At 43.1% G+C, this 23,250-nt stretch overlaps 1 protein-coding gene across 1 annotated transcript; it reads left to right on the plus strand.

Annotated features, from left to right (window-relative positions):
• The first annotated feature begins 9,877 nt into the window (after nt 1-9,877).
• Nucleotides 9,878-16,545, plus strand: LOC125004482 (nephronectin). Its single transcript, XM_047579107.1, has 7 exons — nt 9,878-10,055; nt 11,830-11,945; nt 12,478-12,570; nt 12,705-12,827; nt 13,155-13,274; nt 14,861-14,995; nt 15,573-16,545. Exons 1-7 carry the CDS (start codon nt 9,979-9,981, stop codon nt 15,779-15,781), a joined length of 873 nt encoding a protein of 290 aa, XP_047435063.1. The 5' UTR covers nt 9,878-9,978; the 3' UTR covers nt 15,782-16,545.
• Nucleotides 16,546-23,250: the final 6,705 nt, after the last annotated feature.

The raw sequence follows: 23,250 nt of genomic DNA on the forward strand, positions 1-23,250 counted from the left end.
TTGCTCTTCAAACACAGACTTCCGCGCAGAAATTTCCCGCCCGACGGGACGGCGAAGAAAAAGAAGGTGAAGCACGCTCGGTTTTCTTGCAAATATGCGGTTTCCTCTGGCAGAAGTGGAGCCGTAGCTTGTTTCTGTGTGTCCAGGCCAGTGAACTCTGCCAGATGCCTGCCGCCTTGTTATCTGGACAGGCTGTGAGCGCCAAGCAGTTTATCACACGCCACTAGCAAATAGGCCAGGGTCTTACACAAGTGATAGCTCACATGCACACGCACAAACCAAATTTACACGTATGCTTGTACGGGAAAAAAAACTTGCAGGAACACGTGCGCCTCAAACTCTTGCTCGGTCAATTCTTGCTTTAAAAACCTGATTAAATCCTTCCAGTTAGCTGCCATCTAATGTGGTACATACATAGCACATAGCACATAGCACCTAGCATGTTCATTTATGAGTATTAACACCACAAGTGGAAGCAAGAATTTGAAATTTGATGGTTTGTATTTTTCCTGCTGTGCACATGACAAGGAAATGAACATTTATGTAATAGCAGAAATTAATGTGGAAAATAACATTTTATTTTTTTTTTCCGTCAAACACCACGTACGCCACGTCCCTTCCTAATGTCCACAACTGAGTCTTGATTCGAATGAATACAACACGTCAGTTGTGTTGAAACACTACTTTCAACACAATACTTCCGTCCGTCGCTAAAAAACACAAATATTTGCTTTTTTCACATCCATTAAATGTGTTTTTGAACACTTACGTGCAGACATTCTGATAAACAGATCAGTGGGACTGCCTAAATCTATCTGTCTCCATTTCCAGAGGACGTATTGCGGTAAAATTGTGTCTCCAAAGACATTAACGTCTCCCCCGACCAATAAACTACAGAAGTGTATTGAATTCACTTGACAGAAACAACAACAACTATATATATATATATATATATATATATATATATATATATAGAGAGAGAGAGAGAGAGAGAGGTTTTGAGAGGTGTTGCACATTTCTGGGGGTAATGGAAATGCAGCACGTGTCATTCTAGTCCTTTCCTAGTGTACATTGTACCTTTTTTCCATAGTTATTTTTAGACTTTGTCTTTGCCTAATCTTGGAAGTAAAGACTTCTTATCCACCACCTGACTCATGCATTTGTGTCCTCCTCTAACCAGCTCCTTGCTACGATGTTGTTCCCCCTGCAAAAGGTCTTGCATCATCCTTTATGCTTATTGGCAGACACGTTTTTATCTGATACGTTAAAATAAACATTTGACCAACAGAAAACCACTAAAATTAAGGCACAATGTGAGGCCATAAAACATGCCAGACACATAACCCCACGCAGTATATACCAAAATATCATAAATATAATAAAATTTATAGAGTTCAGTGTCGCTGTGCTCAGTTTTAGCCCACTGAATGTGTAGCCTATTGTGTTTATCTGATCGGTCCCTCGCAGCTTCCAGTCTTTTTTTGCCCCGTTAGCTGAGTTCACGGGATGAATTCATATGAACGTCCCCCTCTTGTTGTATTCAAAGCCTCATAAGTTGAAACTGTCATAAAGGTACAAGTTTAACAACCTACTGAGACATATGAGAAGTTTCCAGAAATGGATCATATTGTAATTTAGTTGTGTTGAGTTTTCTCCGAATTATTTTACTACGTCCGAGGATAATGCTGATAACCTATCATTACGGGATCCTTGCTTGGTTACATTTAGGTACCTGGTGATTAGCATGCTAACCGCTAGCCTCTGTGGCTTCTAGATGGTATCGGTTGCCTGGTAACGGTTCCCTGGTAACGCAGCTCTTGTGACTTACGGCCACTGTTACCACATGAACTCTAAGCAACGTCATAGATGTTTGATTGATTTTTAAAATTGGAGAGTTCGTATTAATGAACGTTTACACTTAATACAAGAGATTATAGCCATACGCCTAATTTCCATCTTGAGTCCCATTGGGAGGTGAAAAAAAAAAAAAAAAAAAATATACATATATATATATATATATATATAGTCTAATAACTGAACAAAAACATACAAAAAAGAAAAAACAAGCAACAAATAGAGACACAGACAAACTGTAAAACCTAAAAAGCAAGAAACCAAACTGTACGGCACAGAATGACCAGCTATTCTTTAACAGTTTGACATTTAATTAAGTAAAGCTTTTTTTGGCTTGGTAAACACAAAATCTGATTGTTTATGAGTCGGCTATCACAGAAAACTGCGACAGTCAGTCAGAGGCGCACAATCACACAAATGCACCCCCATAATTCCAGCTCCAGCGTCAGAACCCACTCTACGAAATGAATCGCAAAGAATAAATCAAGCCAGAATTAATCCAGAAATGGAGGATCACAGACTTGTGAAATATCGGACTGAAAAAGAAACGCAGTCCATTCCTCCTCAGAAAAATACTGGCAATTCATCCTCGTCAGTGCCACATGAGGTAAAAAGGCACATGTGGTGTATACATTTTTCACCGGTGATTCTCTGGTGCCTTTTGTATGGTTAAGCGTTTTTCGGTGGTGCTGCCTCACCATTGCCAAAAGCCTTAATCCTCGTTTTGGTACAGAGACTGCCTGTGGTGGTGGTGTACTGTGTGCATCCTAATCTCTCCAAAGCTCTGTGTCGAATGGCTGCACTGCCTCTCTGAACACTGTGTACTTCCAGATCAGCTACAGCCTAACAGGCATGGCAAAGTGGTGACAGGAAGAGGCCGCTGCACAAACAGACTGGCAAGGAAGGCACAATTTAAAGGTTCCATCTTTAACTCTTTTTTTTTTTTTTGCAATTTAAAATTTCAGGCGTCGTCGTAATTGCAAAGTCAAGTTTGTTATGTCGCACTTCCGCAGCCATTACTCATGGAAACAAACCTTTTTCAGCATTCGCAGACGTGAACTGCCATAAGTTTGCTGTTAGTCCTGTTAATCAGTCTTGTTACCGGATCGTGATGTTTGAATTAAACTTTTCTGCTCAGATTTCTTGTTTTGTTCGACCAAAGGTCAAAACATTACACATTTATTACGCATTATTTACTTGGAGAAACTAGGACCAGCAAATGTTTGGTTTTGTTTGATGATCTAAAAATGTTGATGATCTGAAATGTTCCTGATTGTGTTTAGTGTTTTTTTCCCACTGTAAACAATTGTTTTAGAACAGCACAAACAGTTAAATACGAGTGACACACTGCATTCCCAATTCCTGATGTTTTGTGCTGCCTCTTTAAATAGGACAGAATAAGTATCAGCCAAGCAGCTTCTTTAATCACGTGGATCCATGCTGCTGCTGCTGCTGCTTGGTTCAGTCCTAACCCCACTTCATTGTAAATTCAAGTTCTTTTATGCAGTTTAATTATTTAATTCTGAATGCTTCATACCATGTGTTTGTCAGAAATTCCCATTTTGGTTTGTGTTCTTCCATATTCATTTTGAAAACAGACCCAAAGAGAAAGCATGCATAGTACCACACACATTTAAAGTGCTACTTACTCCCAGTTAGTGCTGTTGTACATTATCCATGTGAATGTCTAGAAGTTTAACCCATACAAAGCTTATTTATGAACATTCCTTTATAAATTTCCTCACTGCAGCAGCTGAAGACACTAGGTGTCAGAGTTTATGAAATGAATCAACACGTGAAGTTGAGTGATTACACAAATGATTAAGTGTAGACCTACAGTGCGAAAAACTTGATTTAACCCTTTAAGACCTGAACATCACATGCGCATAAAAAAAAGGTTGCGGTATTACCGTAGTTCACTGATGGACCCATGGAAAATTCAAAGCGTGGCTGAACACTGGGAAGTTGGGCTTTCTGGCAAAAAAACAAACAAACACACAAACAAACAAACAAAACAAACTGCCATTACGGTAATGACGACGCACCGCTGCTTTCGGCGGGGGGCGGGGCACGGAAGATCGGGCAGCCCCAGGAAGAGAGAGTTGTTTGGAGGAATTTGTTGGTAAAAACGATAGTTAGTTATACTTTGAATTTTGTCAATGGAGCAATTGTGAGTTACGGTAATTCAAAAACCGCGTGTTTTAACGCATCGGAGCGATACGGTCTGTTTTAAAGGGTTAAGTCATCGTGTTAGGACAAAGATTAAAGTAAGTAAATATAAGTTTAATTAAATATTAAATATATAAATATAATATTGATTTTAGTAAATTATTGTAAGATGTTTTACAGGTATGTGACACACAGTCATCACCTGACTGTCCAGCTCTTGTTTAGAACAAGTAAAATCAATATTCCGCATCATTTCATGTTAATCTTATTAATATGATCTCAAAGTCGTCCAAAAACAAGCTGGCCCGGAAAAGAAGTACGTGTAAACGACTGTAGGATCAGAATGAGGGGGAGTGTGTAAAGCTGGTGAGGGGGCTGCCTCATTTTTCTTCTTCAGAGCGGTCACATTGTCTTCCTGCCACAGCCGTCCCTGCTGTCCTCATCAGGCCCTCGCAGGTGTCCCGACTCATGACCTCCGTTCCCGACCTTCAGCCTTTCACCCCTCACACCTGGGCGACTCCTTTGCATAGCCTCTCTGAACCCTGACCCCCGGCTGTCCATCACTCTGGGGTCACCTGTTTAAAGCATTAGCCAAAGAAGCTGTAGTAGCCAGACGGTGGCGATAAAAGCCTCAGCATTTTCAGACCTCAAAGCACTGAAATAGCTGTGCAAGTTGTAGAAGCTGCAGAAGAGTAAGTGAAAAGATTTTTAGTAACATGTCATATGACATAAACTTACATATCCAGTATACATACAACGAATTAAGTCATTTCTCTTGCAACTGTTATGGTTCGAGCACATAACAGATATTTAGGGGTTTAGGTGAAGCGTTCAACGACTCGCTGGCTTTCTTGGTGGTGAGGAGTTGCCTGGATGTTTCACATGAATATGGTTCAAAATCTGAAAACTCATTTGTCCCCCGATCACTTTAAATAATCGTCCGAACAGAAATTGGATGGCGCCGTCGTCTTCTCAGTTGTGCGTCTCCACTGATCTTGTCCTCGGCCGTAATTTCGTTCTGATCCTGCTTAATCTGATTTTGGCCAGAGCCTCTGGTTCCAATGCATTTCCCATCGAACTGCTGGAAAAATGTTCCTGCGTTTCCAGTCAGGACGGATTTTGAGAATCAAGGCACACTGATCTGCTAATACCGCAGCTTTACGTTTTACACTGTGTTCAAACTAAAGTGGAGGAACTACTGCGACTAAAATGAGCTTATAATTTAGGCAAAGCCTCTGCCTAGAAAGCAAGTGGCCAACAATTAGAGAGTCACAACCTCATTATTCAATAGTTTGACATATTTTTGATTTTCTTAGAGGTTCAGTAAAGGCCCAGACGTACCAAATCTGGATGAAAAATCTACCAGCAAGTCTAAAGTTGCACTTGAACACACCTCAAAGACTGTAGCCGACGTTCACCTGGCACGTACCATACGTTGTGTGTCTTCAGGAAACAAGGAGCGCTGCTATTAACCGAGAGGCCAGGAAACTGGACAGAGCTACAAACCTTCGTACCGAGCTGATTTGATTCAGTGACTTGATTCTCGCTCTGAAGAAGGGTTAGGGCCAAAAGTGGGTTTTGTGATGCGAGCCAAATTAACAAATATAATGTGAGCATTTTTTTTTGTTCGTTTGTTTTTACTGGATTTTGACATTTTTGGAACCCAGAACCTCTCATGATTGTTTAGCTCCTGCCTCCTCTCGCAAACATTATCGTAAAAATAAATGCGTATCCAAACGTTCAGATGAGATAAAGATGCCTTTCAAAAGTTGTTGTTTGTCTTTCGACGTGAACTTGTTCTGTGAGCTGAACAGACAAACAGAGAGATGTCTCACAGACTGTGAGACAACAGCATCAACAGTGTAGGACAAAGGTCTTCAAATCCAACATTTTAACATTTTAAATTGTGCGTCTTGTGCGGTTTTATTTCATCTTTTGAACGTTAAAGCTCTAATTTCTGCTGATGCTGCTTGTGCTTCCAAAATCAACACTGCCGAAATGTTTTTTTTTTTTCTTCATGATTTTCTGTCAGAATTAAATTTAAAATTCAGTCACGAGGCTGAGCCATTACCTGTGCAGGACTGTGTAGTTGCTGATGCAACAAGTCACATTGCCTCCCTTGGTCACTTGTTTACCTCTGCCCTCTTCAGGTTAGGTTGCTCTCATGCTGGGAAATCAGTTTTAAATGATTTTTGAAAGAACAGAAAGTTGCAAATTTGTGTTGCAACTTTACATAAACAGTTTATTTAAACAGACTATTTTATTAATAATCTTTTGTCCTTCATATTTTATGCATTCATTGGGCATTAAACCTCCTCAAGCATCAACAGCTTGTTTGTATAAGAATAAACCAGACCTGGTGACAATTGGTTTAGTCAGACGCGCTTGAAATTAGTTCATTTGCAAGTTCACATGATTGACGCTGGAGAAAGGTAATCTAATCCACTTTCCCCAATATCTAAATTGAGCACCTTCGTACTGAATAACAGCCGGTCTGATTATAATCTAATTTGTCAGACAGAAATGTGTGAGCCTGTTTTCGTTCACCGTCCGTTCTTGTGTGTCTGTAGCGTTGAACTGAAACCCAGAACCTTTTTTGTTGTTTTGAAAATAGAGGAATGCGCATATTTTATGACATTTGGTTTGCTCCTCATCCAAAAATGTAAATAAAAATACACCATTAAAATGTTCTCATTTGTGGTGATGGTAAAAGTACACGGTATTCCCGTTTATTTTTTTTCATTTAACCGGGTGCCTTTTAAATGCTATTTTGCACCGACTGCTATTTTGACATGTTCTCATTTTGTCACACATCCTGGTGCAGTGTCATTACCTCTCTTCTTCTACAAGTGCAAACACTCTAGTGTAAAAAAAAAAAAAAAAAAAGGGCAAAACTACACTCCTGAAACCGCATGCGTTGATCTTGGAATCAGACCTTTGACAATTTAGCCTCAATTAAACCATTAGTGGCTTTGTTCAAGTCCGAAATGATGATCAGCAGTTATAAAATTAAGTTTAATTTGACTTTCCAGAAGGTCTGCGGTCTTTTCTTTTCAGATAACCGTCAACGGGATGCGAAATGTCACTATTACATGTGAGTAAGTGGAGTTTAATGCGAGTGGAAGGGCCGTCTGTAGGTTGTGTGCGACTGACCACCAACACTGTTCCACAAAATTCATTTCCACATGAGGGGATTCGCTCAACTTCATCACATATGACGGATATGTTGTATTTTTTTCGAGCGAGCGGGGGGCGAGGAAGGAGCTTTAAATGATATCTGATCTCTTTGTGGGGCATCCCTTTTCAAGTTGGGGAATCAAAGACCACCAATGTGTTACACCTCTGATGTGGTCAGCGGAGGAGGAGGAGGCAGGGGGAGAATCTGGAGATCTGGCTCTGGGACGCACTCGAAAAATCTTGATCCTCTCCCGCACTGCCCATGCTGGCAGATGGAAGAGAGCTCAGCCTCAGCTCTCTGATTAACTCCTGCACTTGCCACACACCGAGCCAGCACCGACAACGTTTATCACTCGGTTTTTACTGTTGACGGCCACTTTCTTTTCTTTTTTTTTTCCACCTCACTCCTTTCCTCTTTGGCAGGCAGGACTAAGTTTAACTGTATTGTGTGTGACAGATACAGAGTGAGGTTTGGCTCCGGCTCAAGGCGGACCGTGCGCAGCCATTTTATGGTTTCTTTCCACCTCACTTCGCTGATGGTGTGGCGGTGACACGTTTGACAGAAACCGTCCAAGGTGAAGGGGCGGGTGGGGTCCTGAGTCAGAAATGAACTGGGACAAAACTCACTAATTTTCAGCTTTCACTCAGCCTTTACCGCACCTTCTTCAGTGCCCACCCAGCACCTCGTATAATCTAATTTTCCTATGAGTACCATTGGCCGAATCTAAAAACAGTGTGGTTTATGGTCTCCTCTGCAGCGGTGACACCCTGGGGCCACTTAATCTCTTAATTGGTCGTAGGGGTTTGAAGGAACCTGCCAAATATTTAGTTGTTCTGTGGGGGGGCAGACAAACGGGGGAGGTGTCAGTTGAGAGCAGAGAGGTCCAGTTTTCTCTGGACTTGCTGCGCCTCGGTGGGTAGGTGCGTATTAATCAGTCTGGTCTGTGCCGTGACACATGACAGCAGCTTATTAAGTGATTTTTTTTTTTACCAGCTGATATTCATCCATCAGACAGATGCAGAGTTAAAGGACTGTGTGTGTGTGTGTGTGTGTGTGTGTGTGTGTGTGTGTGTGTGTGTGTGTCTTTGTGTCAGTGTATGTGGGTGGGTGGGTCGAGGTGGGGGCGGGCGGTTAGTGAGCAGACCACCGGGCATCCAGACATGTTCTCCGCCTTTGAGCTTAATACAACTGATTGCTCTCTGATCAGTGCTGGTAATAGTTAAGGCTTCAAAGACACTGCCTCTTTGAGGCTGCCAGCGGTTATTTCTGACCCTGACTTTTGAAACTTTGTATTTTCCACCTAAAAAAAAAAAAAAAAAAAAAAAAAGTAGCCTCTGTGCCCAAAGAGAGAGGAAAAAACACTAGTGTGAAAACATTTTGCAAACACAAATTTTTCTCAGGTGCATCCTGCGCTGTTGGAAAGAAAATGTAAGCAATGAATGGAAATAAAAGTTTAAATGGCACCAACTTTCGACTCCCCTCAGCATGATTTAGGAGAGGTCAACTTTGTATGTAGCTTCCTAGCCTCACAGCTAATACTGTGTATGATAAATGCAGACTATTGCCACCTGCTGGTTTGCCAAGTTACGTCCTTATGTGTCTCTGCAATGAAGGATGATTTTGTAGACAAAGAACAGGAAATATTTGGTCAATACAATCCTGATAAAAAACGGCAAGGGAGAGTTTAATCTGCTGAGACTTAAGCATTTGTTTGGAATGTGTCTCAGTTTCTTGACGATAAGATTAAGATCTGGGGGATTAGAGGACCTAAAAAATATAAACAAAAAAATAAGCATCATCCTTGAACTGGAAGTAGTTTTTTAAATAAATGATGTGGACACAGGGATTATTTCACTGTATATTACAATTTAAGTCACCAATGTGTAACCAACATATAAAGCTGGTTATTTTACGATTTTAGACGATTTTACGATGAAATCCCGACGTCCTCAAACGTGTACTTGTGAATTTTTTTCATTTTCATGTCATATCAAACTAGAAAAGTGTAAACAAGTGTATTGACCCTTCGCCACCAGTACATGGCAGACAAAAGTGTCTCCTTATGAGGACATCGGGCTCAAATGAAGCAGAATAAGCCGCAGCAAACCTGAAACCTAATGTCCCCGTATGAGGACAGAGGGTCTGACCTAGGGGGTTAACTCTTCTAACTTCGTAATGTCATTGTTGTTGCATATTAAAGAGAAGATCACCAGTTTCCCAAGTCCAATTAATCCTGAATAAGGCAGGGAGACACATTTTAGCAGAAGACATTTTGGTCAAAAGTGACAGAAAATCAGACAGTAAATGAGCTTCAGCTAATCTTGATATTTTATAGCTGAGATACAGACACTGAAACCCCATGATGTTACACTTAATATGTCCAAGAGGTGAAGACTATGTGACGTGGAAGTAATCAAGTAAAGATTGAGTTATACAGATTGATTTATTTTTTCTTCCACTTTGTGCTTCTGTTTTTTTTCCTCTTTTTTTTGTCCTGCTGCCTCTCTTTGTGTGTTTTGCTCACACAGGTGAGCAGTCACACCTCTTACTCTCAGCACCTTACAATTACACCATGTGACCCACCACCACCCCAGCACCACTCCTCAAACGCTCAGACACACTTAAATGCCCTTTGGCACGCAGAACACCTCCACAATTGCCTTTTAACCACACACATCACTAAACTAGCGCACAGTTTGACTGAGAAAAGGTTTTCCGAGGAGAGAAGAAGCTAATATGTAGTTCGGGGGTTATACTGGGAAGCGTGGTGGAAGAAAATGATTGGAATAAGCCGATGGGTCTTTGTGTTGGTGGGGCATCTCTTTATGCTCTCCCTGGCTCACCGTCAGGAAAGGTAAGAATTCGTAATGACGCGAAGTTTACTGGTTTGCAGTTGAAGGGAATCTAAATTAAACATGGCAGAAATACACCAGGATTCTCTCTTCAGTTTCATCAAAGAAAGGCTTGTGGGTCTTTGTCAGAGACTGTTGGTGGCCTCTTCTAGTACAGTGTGTAAAACTAACCTACTTGGCCTGTGTCAGATCCTTTAATGGCCTCTTAATGCAGTGTGGCTTCGAGGAGATTTAACAGCAGCTATGAGTGGAACTTGTTCTGTGGTTCTGTTGGCATGTAGTTTATTGCCCTTTTGTTTATAGCAGCAAATAATGAGGGAGAAATTCTCATTGCACTGGATATCAAGGTTTTTCTTGTGATTGCATGGGAATACTTTTATTTTTTCTTCTCAGAAGTATTTACAATATACGGCCACATTCAGGGGGCTCCAGTGTGCTTGAAGGATCCTATAGCAAAAACGATGTATGAGAGTGGCAGAGCTTATATGTGATCAGAGAGGTAGATGAAAGTAAATTAGTGCCTTTTCCACATAGTTGTAGGTGTTGGTGAAGTAATGTCTGGAAGAAGAGTATTAGGGCCAGCCAAAAAAGAAAAAAAAAAAAAAAACAGCACAAGAAAATAAGGGCCAGGCAAATAAGTAAACTGAGAAAATATCAAACTACGAGCTATAGTCGAAGGCCATGCCTACCTCTACAAATGTCTTGATTAAGCTATATTTCAGAATTGGCTTCAGTAATAAGGAAACTCTTGTAGCTCGTGAACACGGTGTGGTCATAAGTATCAGGACGCTGAAGAGACTGTGTAGGAAACTTTGTTTGTTCAGGAGGAAAAACCAGACAAACTTGGAGGAGGTGGCTGCATTCATACAAAATGAAATAGCTGGAAGTGGACAGATGCAGGGATATTGGTGGTTGCACCTGCGAGCAATCCAGCCCGTCAGTCGCATTAAGTGTGGCACTGTGGTCGAGCTTCTGCAGGGTTTTTTCCACTTGGCTTTTTTTTTCTCTTGTGCCTGATTTTTTTTTGACCTGAATTTCTTTTTTCTTTTTTTTTTTTGCCTGAATTTTATGGGTATGTGTGTCATTAAAAAAAAAAGAAGAAGAAAACGCGTTAGCGGCTAGCTCAGTTGACATTGTAGTATGGATCATCTGTCTTCAACTCCGAACCTTTATTTCTTGCAGTTATATCTCTCCAGTTTCCTTCCTTTTTCCCTCTCATGTCGGCTTATGTTGTTGAGTCTTTGTGTAGCTCAAGCTTCACAGAAACTCACTTCAACAAACATCACAATGAACAACAAAAATGTTTCCAGAAGAAAGTGATGCACTTAACTAGGACGGTCTCGTTTTTTGTTGATTGTTCATTATTTTGATCATTATTGATAATATAATGATAATGACTCCTTGTACAACCCTCTAGCCAATTTAAATAACCTGCTAACTGCATTAATAATATTCAGACATTCACTCCTTTGATCACTGTTGTGTGGGAACATATTTCCGTTGCATTTCTGTGTTTGGTAGCTACATTTCAGTATTCAGTTGTGAGTATTTGGAGCTTATTGTCAAACTGATGGAGATGTTTTCTAAATTTGCTTGCGTTTAGAAGTGATTTCCTAAATTGCATACAGTTACGTCGTTGAACTTAACAAGGGAAACTTCAGAAAGTCCAGCGTGCTCCCCTTCGGATCAAACTGTGTGAGCTATGCGCTGAAACTGAGGCCCTGAAGCCTTGACGATGTTTAATGATCTGATAACCTTTTGTCTCTGCCTCCACAGGTCAGCGGAGGATGCGCTCGAGCACACTGGGGGTCACGCACAGCTGGGACTCTGCAGCTATGGTCAGACCACTTCCTGTTGTTTGGGATGGAGGAATGTTGACGGCATTTGTCAGCGTAAGACACTCTGCAATTCAACCGATTCAGCGAACTTTGATGATGCATAGCCGGGAGGTCAAAGGTTATCAGTGCAGCAAAACAACAATCAAAGAAAATGAGGAAAAAAATATGAAAAGCCTTTTATGCTTCCGATAAAAAAGAGCACTTTTATACTGACATTTTAATATCATCACTGTGTTTTTTTACTCCACTACTCTGATTTTATGGGATCACTAATAATCCACATACAACGCTCAGAAGTGTTATACTGCCAAATGTGTTGCTCTTAATACTTACGTACATTTATCCAAATAGACTTTTGAAACTGCAATTTAATATTTGTACATATAAAGTTACTAACAAACAAACCATCACATGTTTCTCTGTACACGTTCACCTAGCACCAAGTAGCTTACAAAACTAGCAACTCCATTAGCATTTCCATTCCCAGAAGCCTGTGTGCAAAAAGTGATTAATGCAGCTCTAATAAGTTTGTACCTGTGCACAGGAGTTCTTTGTTTTTAAGTTTTGTGTGTCTTGTCCCCCACAGCTGTGTGCAGGAAGCCCTGTGTGAAGGGAAAATGCGTGGGACCAGACAAGTGTTTATGCTCCGCGGGGTACAAGGGGCTGCAGTGTGGTGAAGGTGGAGTGTGACTCACAAGGCCGTCGTCCGTCTTGTGTTTTTAATTTCTTAACCATTACCTGCGTTCGCCTGCATCATTTACCGCAAGGATTTCTATCTGCTGCTTCTTGAATAATGTTTCATATTGACTCCAGATGTGAACGAGTGCGGTTGGCTGGACAGGCCTTGTTCCCAGCGCTGCATGAACACAAACGGTAGCTATCGCTGTTACTGTGAACCCGGATACGCGCTCGCTGCAGATGGATACACCTGCATCCGTGAGTAATTTCCTCGTAAAATTGTGCATTTAAAATCTGCACACCGACATCCAGAAACCCAAAATGAAGAAAATTCTCCTCTGTTTTTAAACCAATAATAGGAGGTTATTTTAGACGGAAAGCCACAGTTTATATTATCGAAAGTGATTTTATAACAAAGCTCGGAGCAAAAAAATGTACAAATTATTGACTGAAGACACAGATTTTTCTGTTTAAGTAGGATTAGGGCGCTGGTGTTGTTTATGGCTCCTATGCTCTGTGGTGGCATGACTGTGTGTGTGACCCTCTGACCGATTCTCAGCCAGTGTTTCCCTGCCTGTCTTCCAGGAGAAGCCGCATGTTTCTCCCTGCGCTGCCAGTATGGCTGCCAGATGGAGATGGGGGGAGCGGTGCGCTGTCTGTGTCCCCCCGGCCTCCACCTGGCTGCCGACGACAGGACCTGCGAAGGTAGCGCTTCTCTAGAAACACCCCTCAACCTGCCGCTGTGATGAATCACTGTGGCTCACACGTTCAGATTCTTTGTAGCCCGGTAATCAGAGTGAGTTGTACTAAAAAAAAAAAAAAAGATTTTATGTGGGAAATTGATTCGCGAGAGGCTCTAAAGAACATTTTAGCGTTTTCCAGCTTTTTGTTTTTGATCCGGGCATAACTCTCGCAGCTCTAATCAGCCAAAGATCAGCTCAAATAAAAGGCCTGACTGGTAAACATAAATCAAGCATTTTGGAGAACGCAAGTAAAGGTGGGATGAATGTTGGACTTGGATCCGTCGGATGGGCCAAAATTTTCCGTGCAAGGCAGCTGGGTTCTCACAAGATGTGCGGAACTGCTAAAGTCATCCAAAGACAACATGCTAGACGTCAATACGGCTCAAACAACGGACTGACCGTCAGCTGCCGTGTTTACTTCCTGGTAGACAATGATAGACAGATGGTTTGTCCAATCACCTGCCAAGTATTTTTTTGAGAATGTGCATGTCCAAGGTCGACTTCCCAGATGGTTCTGTGTAACAAACCATCTGCCCCGTCAGGTTGGACACAAACAAGACCAAATTCTAAATGAGGACAGTATCTCGTGTGTATTGCATGCGAGGACGCGTATTCACCTAAAAAATTGAATTCACACCTTATTCCTATAGCATGTTTTCTAATTTATTTCTGAACCAGGCGACTTCCCATTCACATGGTATGTGCTGCAGCTACGTCACCGCACTGACCCACTGGAAGAAAGCCTTTAATTAGCTGATGTGAAGAAAAACAGCCCGGACGCTCTCCCCGGTTTATGACACGAGTCCCCCTCGATAACTCAGCAGCAGACGACTCCTGTCCTGTAATGAAGTGACAGGGACTCTCTCACGGCTGTTTGACGTTCTCACACTGTGGGAGAAGCGCTCACGGTGGGAACTATTTAACATCCGAGTGGGGAGAAATGACAGAGCTCTTTTCCTCGCCCAAGTCCAACTGTGTTTAAAGCAGGAATGTACACCACCTTCAAGGTTTCCACGACTGCATGCAGAACCAGAATGAGTCTGTCCCAACTAGTAAGGGCAGTAAGGGAGTGAGGATACACTGGTCTGCCTCTTCATTAGGTACAGCCACAGCCAAAGTAACACAACTTGGGGTGAAGCACATTTCAGACTCATTACAATCAATGAATTTAATCATCTCTCAAAAACGTTTTAGTTTTCATTTCAGGCTTTTGTTCTGTCATATATATTCTGTCCATGCATCTCACATAAACTCACACCAGACTAGAGACAAACATTTTATTTGTAGTTCCGTATCGTATCAGAGGGCTCCATGATGGCTACGTGACACATTTGTGTGTTTCTCGGGGGGTCGTCCATTGTTTGCTAACTGCAGTGTGCATTTCAAAGAGACAGTCACAAGGTCAAGGTGCTTATTTGTGTCTTCTCAGAAGGTAATTGCTGTTTTGAGCGAAGAAGGAGAAGAAAGGTTAAGCTGCGTGCGTTTTTTAAAAGACGAAAAGGTGGCGACAAGGTGTTGCTTGTGACGCATGTCTGTGTTGTGTTGCAGATGTGGATGAGTGCCAGCCGGGCGCCGATGTGTGTCCACCTCGACGGACCTGCAAGAACACTTTTGGGGGCTTCGTCTGCATTTGCCGAGATGGCTTTGTGATGGGGACACTGCGGGGCTCAGTGGCATGTCGAGGTAAAAAAAAAAAAAAACAATGAATCCACCCATATTTTTTTTTGTGGCCAAACAAAGACACCCAGAAAGGTAACAGCTGTTGTTGAGCAGGTGGCCGCATTGTTTTTCGCGTGGTGTGTGTTTTGTGGCGTCTTTCATGCTCTTGAGCCCTTTGGCTGTGTCAAAGGTTTCCTTTTGACATTTTGAGTAGGGAAACAACAGCAAATATTTGGAGAGAGCAAAGGCGGTGTGCAGCGGGTCTGTTCCATGTCAGCCTTGTAAACGACTAAACGGATCACGGCGCATCCCCACATGTTCCCCGCGTCTGTGTTAATTGGCAGAGACGGGGATCATGTGAAGATGCGCTTTGGCAGCGCAGGAATCCAGAGACCGTGTTTGTTTGATGAGCGGTCGTGGCTCACCCACTCAGCTGCGGCTCACCCACAAGCTGCTTTTTTGTTTCCATCCTGTGTGATGAGCACTGCAAAAATTATCTCTCGAGCAGGTTCATAGCGGCGTACCCCACTCATTATCAAGCAGCTTCCTGAAATAACTCCTGACATCACTGACTAAAATCTCCTTCTCTGCTGCTCCAAAGATAAGGATGAATGTTTAACCGGGTCTCACCGGTGCAGCCGCCACGCTCGCTGCGTCAACACAGATGGCTCCTACACCTGTCAGTGTTTGGAGGACTACTCCGGCAACGGACGCACCTGCCGGCCCAGGAGAGCCCCGCAGTCCAAGGCTGCCATGTACTTCAACTACAAGCTCTCCAAGCGGACCAGGTCCACGCAGCCCTCGTCTTAGCGCTGCTTCCTGCAACCTTCAAGGCTCAAATTGAAAGAGACGTGCAACACTGACGGGTCACTTGAGGTTGAACATAAAAAGAAAGAAAGAGAACGCTGTTAGCGTAGGTGAGAGTGTGTTTTCAACACTCTCGGATTATGCTATTATGCTTTACTGTTTATAATTTGGTGAGTTATGTTGAGAATTTCCAACTCAGCTGGGCAGCGTTTTGCCTTTTTTTGTGTTAAGGGTTGTTATTTCTTTTCCTAGTCTGGCAGGCAGAAATTTGGAATATCCCCCAGAATGATTGGTTGCCTGTTTGCAGTCAGTTAAAGAAACCCCACGTTTGAGAAATGCTCTGCAGCCGGGACCACTCTGTCTGTGCTTTGCTTGAGCCTGCAGGGTCTTCCGTGCAGCAGTGTCACATTATATATATAAATATACAAATATTACATGTTGGAATCTTATTCATGCTGCAGAAACATTTTTAATCTGCACCATTGCTTTTATTTATTGCACCCTCCCTTTAATTGTTGTGCAGTTTTGTGAGACTTTACAGTTTGTTAATAAAAGGCTGACCTCTGGTGGATAGATAAGGGAAGCTACTGCATGTGCACCACCTTCCCACTGAACTGTAAAGAAAGCGCCGTGAAAAGACGTGCACTAATGTGAGTCCACCGTTGGGCCATGTCTTACGGTTTTTCTTAATTTGCCATTAAAGCATCTAATCGAGCCACGAGCGTCGACCGTGCTGTGCTCAGCGTGGAGGCGCTCGAAGTGCTGCTAAAATGCAGATGTTTTCATACCTGACTGTTTATCTTCTGCCCTCTCTCCCTCTGTTATGCCACGGGGAATGTTTTCAGACCCACTAAGTCACACGCAGGGCAGACTACCACACAGCAAGAGAGCATAGACAGGTCAGACCAACCAAATACCAGGAATCCTTGTCTGTCAGCAGCTGTCTGGAAACTTCTTCCTGCGTTCAGAGGGCACAAGAATGAAAATTGAAGTTTTGTTTTTGATGTTCTCCTCGGGTCAATTTCAAGTTTCCCTCCGAACGATTAAGATCGTGACCCCGGGAGGGGGGGCTGGGTGGTGGTGGTGAGGGGGAGCGGAGGAATTGCAATACTTGAGGATAATAACTGTAATGATAGGAGATGATGGTAGGGGGCACTGTGTGTTCTGTCCTGGAGGCTTTGATGCGCTGAGGGAGTCGGGTTTGTAGTGAGAACAAGCAGCTGCTGCCTGGTGAAGGGCCCTGCCACTGACCCTATTCATCCCAACAGCAGGTGTCACATCAAGTCCCCGCCTCACACACACACACACACACACACACACACACACCCATGTTCAAAATCACACAGGCTTGTGCACATTTCCACACACACACACATCTGTGCGTGTGTGTGTGTGTGTGAGAGAGAGAGTGAGTGAGTGAGTGAGTGAGTGAGTGAGGGGGGACCTGGAACTACTTACAGAGAACAAAGAGGGAAATCAGGAAAAAATGCAGCCTCTTAGAATAAATCTCACCACAATGCTGAGAAAAATCCCCAACCTCACCCCCAGAAACGCAAGAAAAACCTGGTTTCTCTCTTTCAAAGCAGTCAAAAGTGTCTTACAAAAGCAGAAATAGAAAACATTTTAGATAAAAGGATCCAGGCCCCTTTTCTGAAAAGGACCTCACACCAAGTTGTGTGTAATTCCTACCAGAAACTGGTTTATTTACCAAAAAATAATAAGATTTAATGCCAAAGCACTTAGGCTACAAATAAAGGACAACGAGTGGTGGGTACGCTGACAGGGGGTGAGGGAGGGGAAAGAAAAAAAAGAAGAAGAAAAAAAAAAAAGGAGGACGAAACCCGAGTGGAAATTCTCCCTTTTCTTGTGCTTATTATTTCCTCGTCCTCTGTTTACACGACACACAAGATCTCGCACAGAGGGGTAGCTACGGGAACAGCAGCGCCAGGCCCGGGCGGAGTGACCCCCCGCGAAATAAAAGAAAACAATAAACATGTCACAGGAATTTGGACATCTGCAGCAACGCAGGCTCTCACGCCGAGGCCACGGCGATTGTAGCGAATCAAAGCGCTGCAGCCTCGGCTTACCTTGCATAAAGCAAAATCAACATTTATCCTGAGAAAGTGAGCAGCGACGCTGACAAGTGCATAGAGCCAATGACAATACGTTAGCCGAGATGCTAGGAAGAGCCGTGCCACCCACGTTGCTGAAAGGCTGCTGCTTTCAAGCGCCACCGCTGAACTGTAAAACCACTAAAACCCCTGTCTTCCCCATACTGTCCTTTTCACTTTAGCTTGAAATAAGCCAGTGTCTGCGCCCGTCGGAGGAGGCTTTTCCACAGCTAATTCTTGTATTATGTTCCTGCTGGAGCCATCTCCTCCGACACACAGTCACTGTAAGGAAGAACACAGTGCAGAGTGTCTCCATGAATGAATTAAACCCCTTAATGCTGACCAGTCCCGCGCAGGGGAACGAGCCAAAAGCTTGAACCCTAGGCGTAAAATTATAAATCTTGTCAGGGGGATGTTTTCTCCCGCTTGCCTCCGCTTAGAGAATCTGCGGCGGAGTAGAAAAGCGCGTGACAGTTCACTGCCTACAGCGGTCTCCTCGGATTTCTTTTATTCTCCTCTGACTAAAACGGGCTAAATTAAATAAAGGGGAGCGCGCTGGCGCGTTTGTCGTATCTCTCCCTCCATGCGAAACGGACAGTGACATGAAAAGAAACGACTCCGGATCATTTGCTTTCCCCCCTTAAAACTGAAACAGCGATCACGTCACCGCACCACGTCCAGGCATAATTAAAGCTCGCTGCTATCTCGAAGGCAGCGCTGCCCTCTCGCTCACTTCTAAATCACATTATGTGCAGTGAATACGTACGCTCTCCTCTGCCCGTGTAATTCCCATTCATGCTAACACAGTCCTGACGAATGTTCTGCGATGTGGTGGGTAGTGTGTGTGTGTGTGCGTGTGTGTGTGTGAGGCCAAAAGGAAAAAACCTGATGTGGAAATATCCCTAAGACCTCAAACATCTTAACAGTTAACTCCCAGACACCCTTCGGCCCGCACTCGAGCACACACCCATTTCCTCTTTCTTTCATACGGACAGAGCCATTCTGTATCTGTGACCTTAATTCATGTTTCACATCCACGTGACGACTTTGAACTCCGTTTGAACATTTTTTTTTTTTTTTACTTTCAAATGGCCGCTTTCCCTCTCCTTTTCTTCTGTCTGCTCCTATTCTCCAAAGCAAGGTAACAGCTGAAACAGCCACATCGCAACATGAAAGCAGAGACTTGACCTGACCGGAACTCACTGTGCCTAAATCATTCTTAATATGAGAGCGCGGCGGCCTTGTTTCGAGGAGGGTGGGGGGGGATTATCCTCGATAGAACAGGAAAGATTTCCAGCTAATCTATACTGGAATGCCCACTCTGGGGAAGGTGAGGGGAAGTGGTCGGGACCAAAGGTTTCTCTTGGAAGTCAGCGCACTGTTCAGCAATTAGGGCTAAGACAAGCAATGTGTTTCTGTTCTCTTACAACATGTGTGTTCTGCGGCACGCTGAAAGAAGTGTTTGTTTTGTGCGGTTGTCAGAAGTGGACTCGTTGTCTAGCAGGCAAACTGCAAAGCACTGATTTGAGTTTCTCATGTATCTCAGTTTGTTGCTTAATTCCTTTTTCTCTTTCATTGTGGGTTTTATATATTTACACCTTGGACTTGTTTGTTGGACCTGATATTCAATTTATGCACCATTTTCTTCAGTTTCTTACATGTAATAGACTGTACATCAATCAGCCACAACATTATGACCACTGACAAGTGAAGCAACAACATCTTGTGACGATTCAGTGTTCTGCTGGGAAACTTTTGGACTTGGCATTTGTGTGGATGAGAGTTAGACATGTACCACCCAGCTAGACCAGACCAGGCACCCCGGCCCCATAGCAATGACACTTCTTGAATGCAGCAGCCACCCCCCAGCAGGATGCAGCCTGACACAGACAAACACAGAAAAACAGTTTAGGAACAACTCAAAAAAACAACAAAAAAACTAAACAAAAAAGGAAAACAGCACAAGGTGTTGACCTGTCCTCCAAATTCACTAGATCATAGGTCTTCAACGGGGGATCCACAACCCCTAGGGTGTTGGCAGAGGTACTGCAGGGGGGTCACAAAATCTTTGGTTGATTGGACATTTTATCTATATATATATATATATAGAATCCAACATATTTTAGTAATCAGGAAAAGGGATAGCTTAATATTAAATTCAAAATAATAATAATAATGTATATATATAAATAGGCTGAGTTTAATATAGAACACATATAGTAGGTAGGGGTCCGTACTTAATCTCTCCATCAGTTTGGGGGTCGTTGACCCCTGCACTAGATCCCACCCTGATCAGTATCTATGGGATGATCCACAGAGGCCCCTCCCCTCAACCCATAGGACCCCACTAACAACACTCTGTTGCCAGACATCACAGGACACCCTCAGATGGTCTCTGATGACTCACGACTGTTTTGGAGGCACAAGGGAGATCTACACAACACTAGGATCTAGGGTCATAATGTTATGCCTGATCGGCGTATATTATTGTGTGGTTTCATAAAGCACGTGACTTTTACTACCAATACCGAATAGGAATAAGAAGTAAAGAAGCATGGCCACCACTGAACAGACAAATCACTAGAATCAGCTAATCAATCTAAATCATGCTGTAGACGGGAATCATCTTGAGCTGAGATCTCTGGCCTTTGTCTATATGAGTGGGAGAAAACATGCTTCTGAGTGTGCGCATATAGTGCGTGTACGTATGTGTGTAGGGAAAGCTCTGGCACTGGTTTAATTAGCGCTGCACTGGAAGCACGAACAGTGGAATCATTGTGAAAAAGGCCACAACAGCTGCAGTGGCTGTTAAACATCTCTCACTCCCACCGTGCATCCTTCCAGCTACCCCTGTTTCTCTCGCTCTTCTCCTCCTCCTCCTCCTCCTTCTCCACCTCCTCCTCTCCGGTGCTAGTTCAGGTGTTGGGGGCAGCAAAGGAAGCACTGGGTGGCACCCACCCAGACTTGCCGAGCTTGGCAGCGGCCAGCAAACTTTGAGAAATGTATGAGAGGGTCGTTGGCAAGCTCGGCGCTTGGCAGGTTGTCCCGCTGGGGAATCACTCAGTGAGAGGAGGCTGCAGCCAATTCCCTGTCAGTGGCTGGTGATCTCACAAGGGCAGTAGCCGGGAACATAGACAGAGACAGACTGTAGTCATGCTGTGTAATACCTTCCCATTCATTGTGCCTTGCCACCACCCCACCCGGCCCACGGGACACACTCTAAATTTTCTTAGAGGAACTGAGAAATGAAAACAGCATGTTCAGCTCAAAAAAAAAAAAAAAAACTTCAATGGGTGGAAATTGTTTTATTACCGTGGTGCTCAGATTTCATGTTTATACACTTGATTTGGTGTCCAACTCAACTGTTCTGACATGCAGAGTGATGTCGTCTGTGTTTTCGCTACTTAGACACATTTCATTTCTTTTGCTGTTTATCTTTAAACAATGCCGAGTAACGGTGTGTTGCTTCCCCCCATTTCCCGCTCCATTTCTGAGGCCACACAATCGAGACCAAACCAGACCGCAGTGTCCACTTAAGCCGAACCTGAGGAGGAACCGACAAACCCCAAAACCTCACCTCAGCCTGACCGCACCGCCACCACCGCTGGCAGTCCACCCCATCGCTCAGATGTTATAAACGATCGGTTGAGATATTGTTTTACTTTAGGCTTTACTCTGTCTATTTTGGCACCTCAGAAATCAACACTGGCCTCCATGTCAGCTCCATGAATTTCTGGCAAAGCGTTTCAGTTTAAAAAGGTTCTCAGAAAAAGAAAAAAAAAAAATGTTGTGTATTTTGAAGGAAAAGTTTAAATAATTTGACATGGAATGTTTCTTAAAGCCTGAGTTACAGTCTGATTTTCCATCCAAATGAACCAGAGTCAGGTGCTGCCAAGAGACTCTCAAAGGCGCCTTTGAGTCAACGTTTTGGGGCACGGCGAGTGTTTGTTGTGCAACACTGACATCTCATGGTCGAATACAGGATGTGCATACATGCTATGGTACCTCGCAGCCTTCTGTAATGATAGACACAAGCAGCCATTTGCCAGTTCATTAGGAACACTAGTACTAGTACTACTACCACCATATATGAAGCCACTCTAACTTAAATTTAGGAACCAGACCCCGTGTCCTTCTATTCCCTGCTCTTATCTATAAAGGTAAGTTTGTCTCAGTTCTCAAACCTCCATCCTCCCAATTCTGCTCTTTTCTTTTCTTTTCTTTTCTTTTCTTTTCTTTTCTTTTCTTTTCTTCCATCTTCCTTGGGGGGTTGGGGGTTAAGTAGCTGAAGCCTCCTGAGATGTCCCTCTCACACTCTACGGGTTCACCTCTGTCTGAAGACAATCAACCATCGACACATTCCCTATGCATCCCTATACCCCTCTCAATCCTCCATCCGTCTTCGCTCAGGTCTGGTCAGCCATAACATTAAAACCACTCAGAGGACAAGTAAATAAAATTAACCGTCTTGTTCCTTTGGGAAATGCTTGGACCTGGCATTCATGTGGGCATAACTTAGACATGTACCACCAGAAATGTTCTGGTGTCCCTCCTGGATGCCCGACTCCGTCTCTCTGGAAACTCTAACTCTAACACTGCCCTGACCATGCATTCCCTCATCTGTGTACCTATAATATGCTCACTCTGAAATGCTAATTTCACTATCTGTTTCCAATTCAATACTTTTTGTGGCAGTTCAACACTTAATTTGTCATTCAGTATTTTTTTGTTACAATCCAGTTACTTTTGTTGCAATTCGCTGCCTTTTGTATATATGCCAGTACTTGTATATTGTTTATTTTATTCCATTTTTCTTTTTATCTTATTATTTTTATCTTATTATTTGTCTTTTATACAGTCCACTCTTTATTCTTGACTTTTCTGCCCCTGTGTATGCTGTTGCAAACTGCAATGTCCCCGTGGTGGGACAAATAAAGGTTTTTCTATTCTACTCGATTAAAGTTCTGTTCATTTGAGGTTTTCCTGTTTTAGTTGCGCGACATGTTCCTTGACATAGTTTTCACAGCTTCGTGATAAACTGGATTTCTCTGGGTTATTTTTGTCTTTTTCTCTACACATTTATACAAAAGCATCTTGGCGAAACATTTGGCCCTGAATGAATTTACAAAGTGCAAAACTTAGTAACACGGAAGTAACATTAACTGCAATCTTTCGATAAAAGTAACTGCTAATCCTGATTTTTCCACTAGGGGTTGCCCTGTTTTGTTCAGAGTCGCGGTCATAACCCAACACTGAGACCCAAGACTAAACAGCAGATGGCAGCAAGGCCCCGAAATTCCACTTATTTTTCTTAAGACGTTTCAAATTCTTCACAAAATGTTTTGTTAAAGGATAGTTCTT

This window comes from Mugil cephalus, chromosome 2 (assembly GCF_022458985.1).
Source record: "Mugil cephalus isolate CIBA_MC_2020 chromosome 2, CIBA_Mcephalus_1.1, whole genome shotgun sequence".
Lineage (NCBI taxonomy): Eukaryota > Metazoa > Chordata > Actinopteri > Mugiliformes > Mugilidae > Mugil > Mugil cephalus.

Bases quoted from the DNA above. Each gene is read 5' to 3' on its own strand.
- LOC125004482 (XM_047579107.1), top strand. From the start codon at position 9,979: ATGATTGGAATAAGCCGATGGGTCTTTGTGTTGGTGGGGCATCTCTTT. The intron at 10,056-11,829 runs GTAAGAATTCGT...CTGCCTCCACAG, and splicing joins CTGGCTCACCGTCAGGAAAG to GTCAGCGGAGGATGCGCTCG. The intron at 14,996-15,572 runs GTAAAAAAAAAA...GCTGCTCCAAAG, and splicing joins GGGCTCAGTGGCATGTCGAG to ATAAGGATGAATGTTTAACC.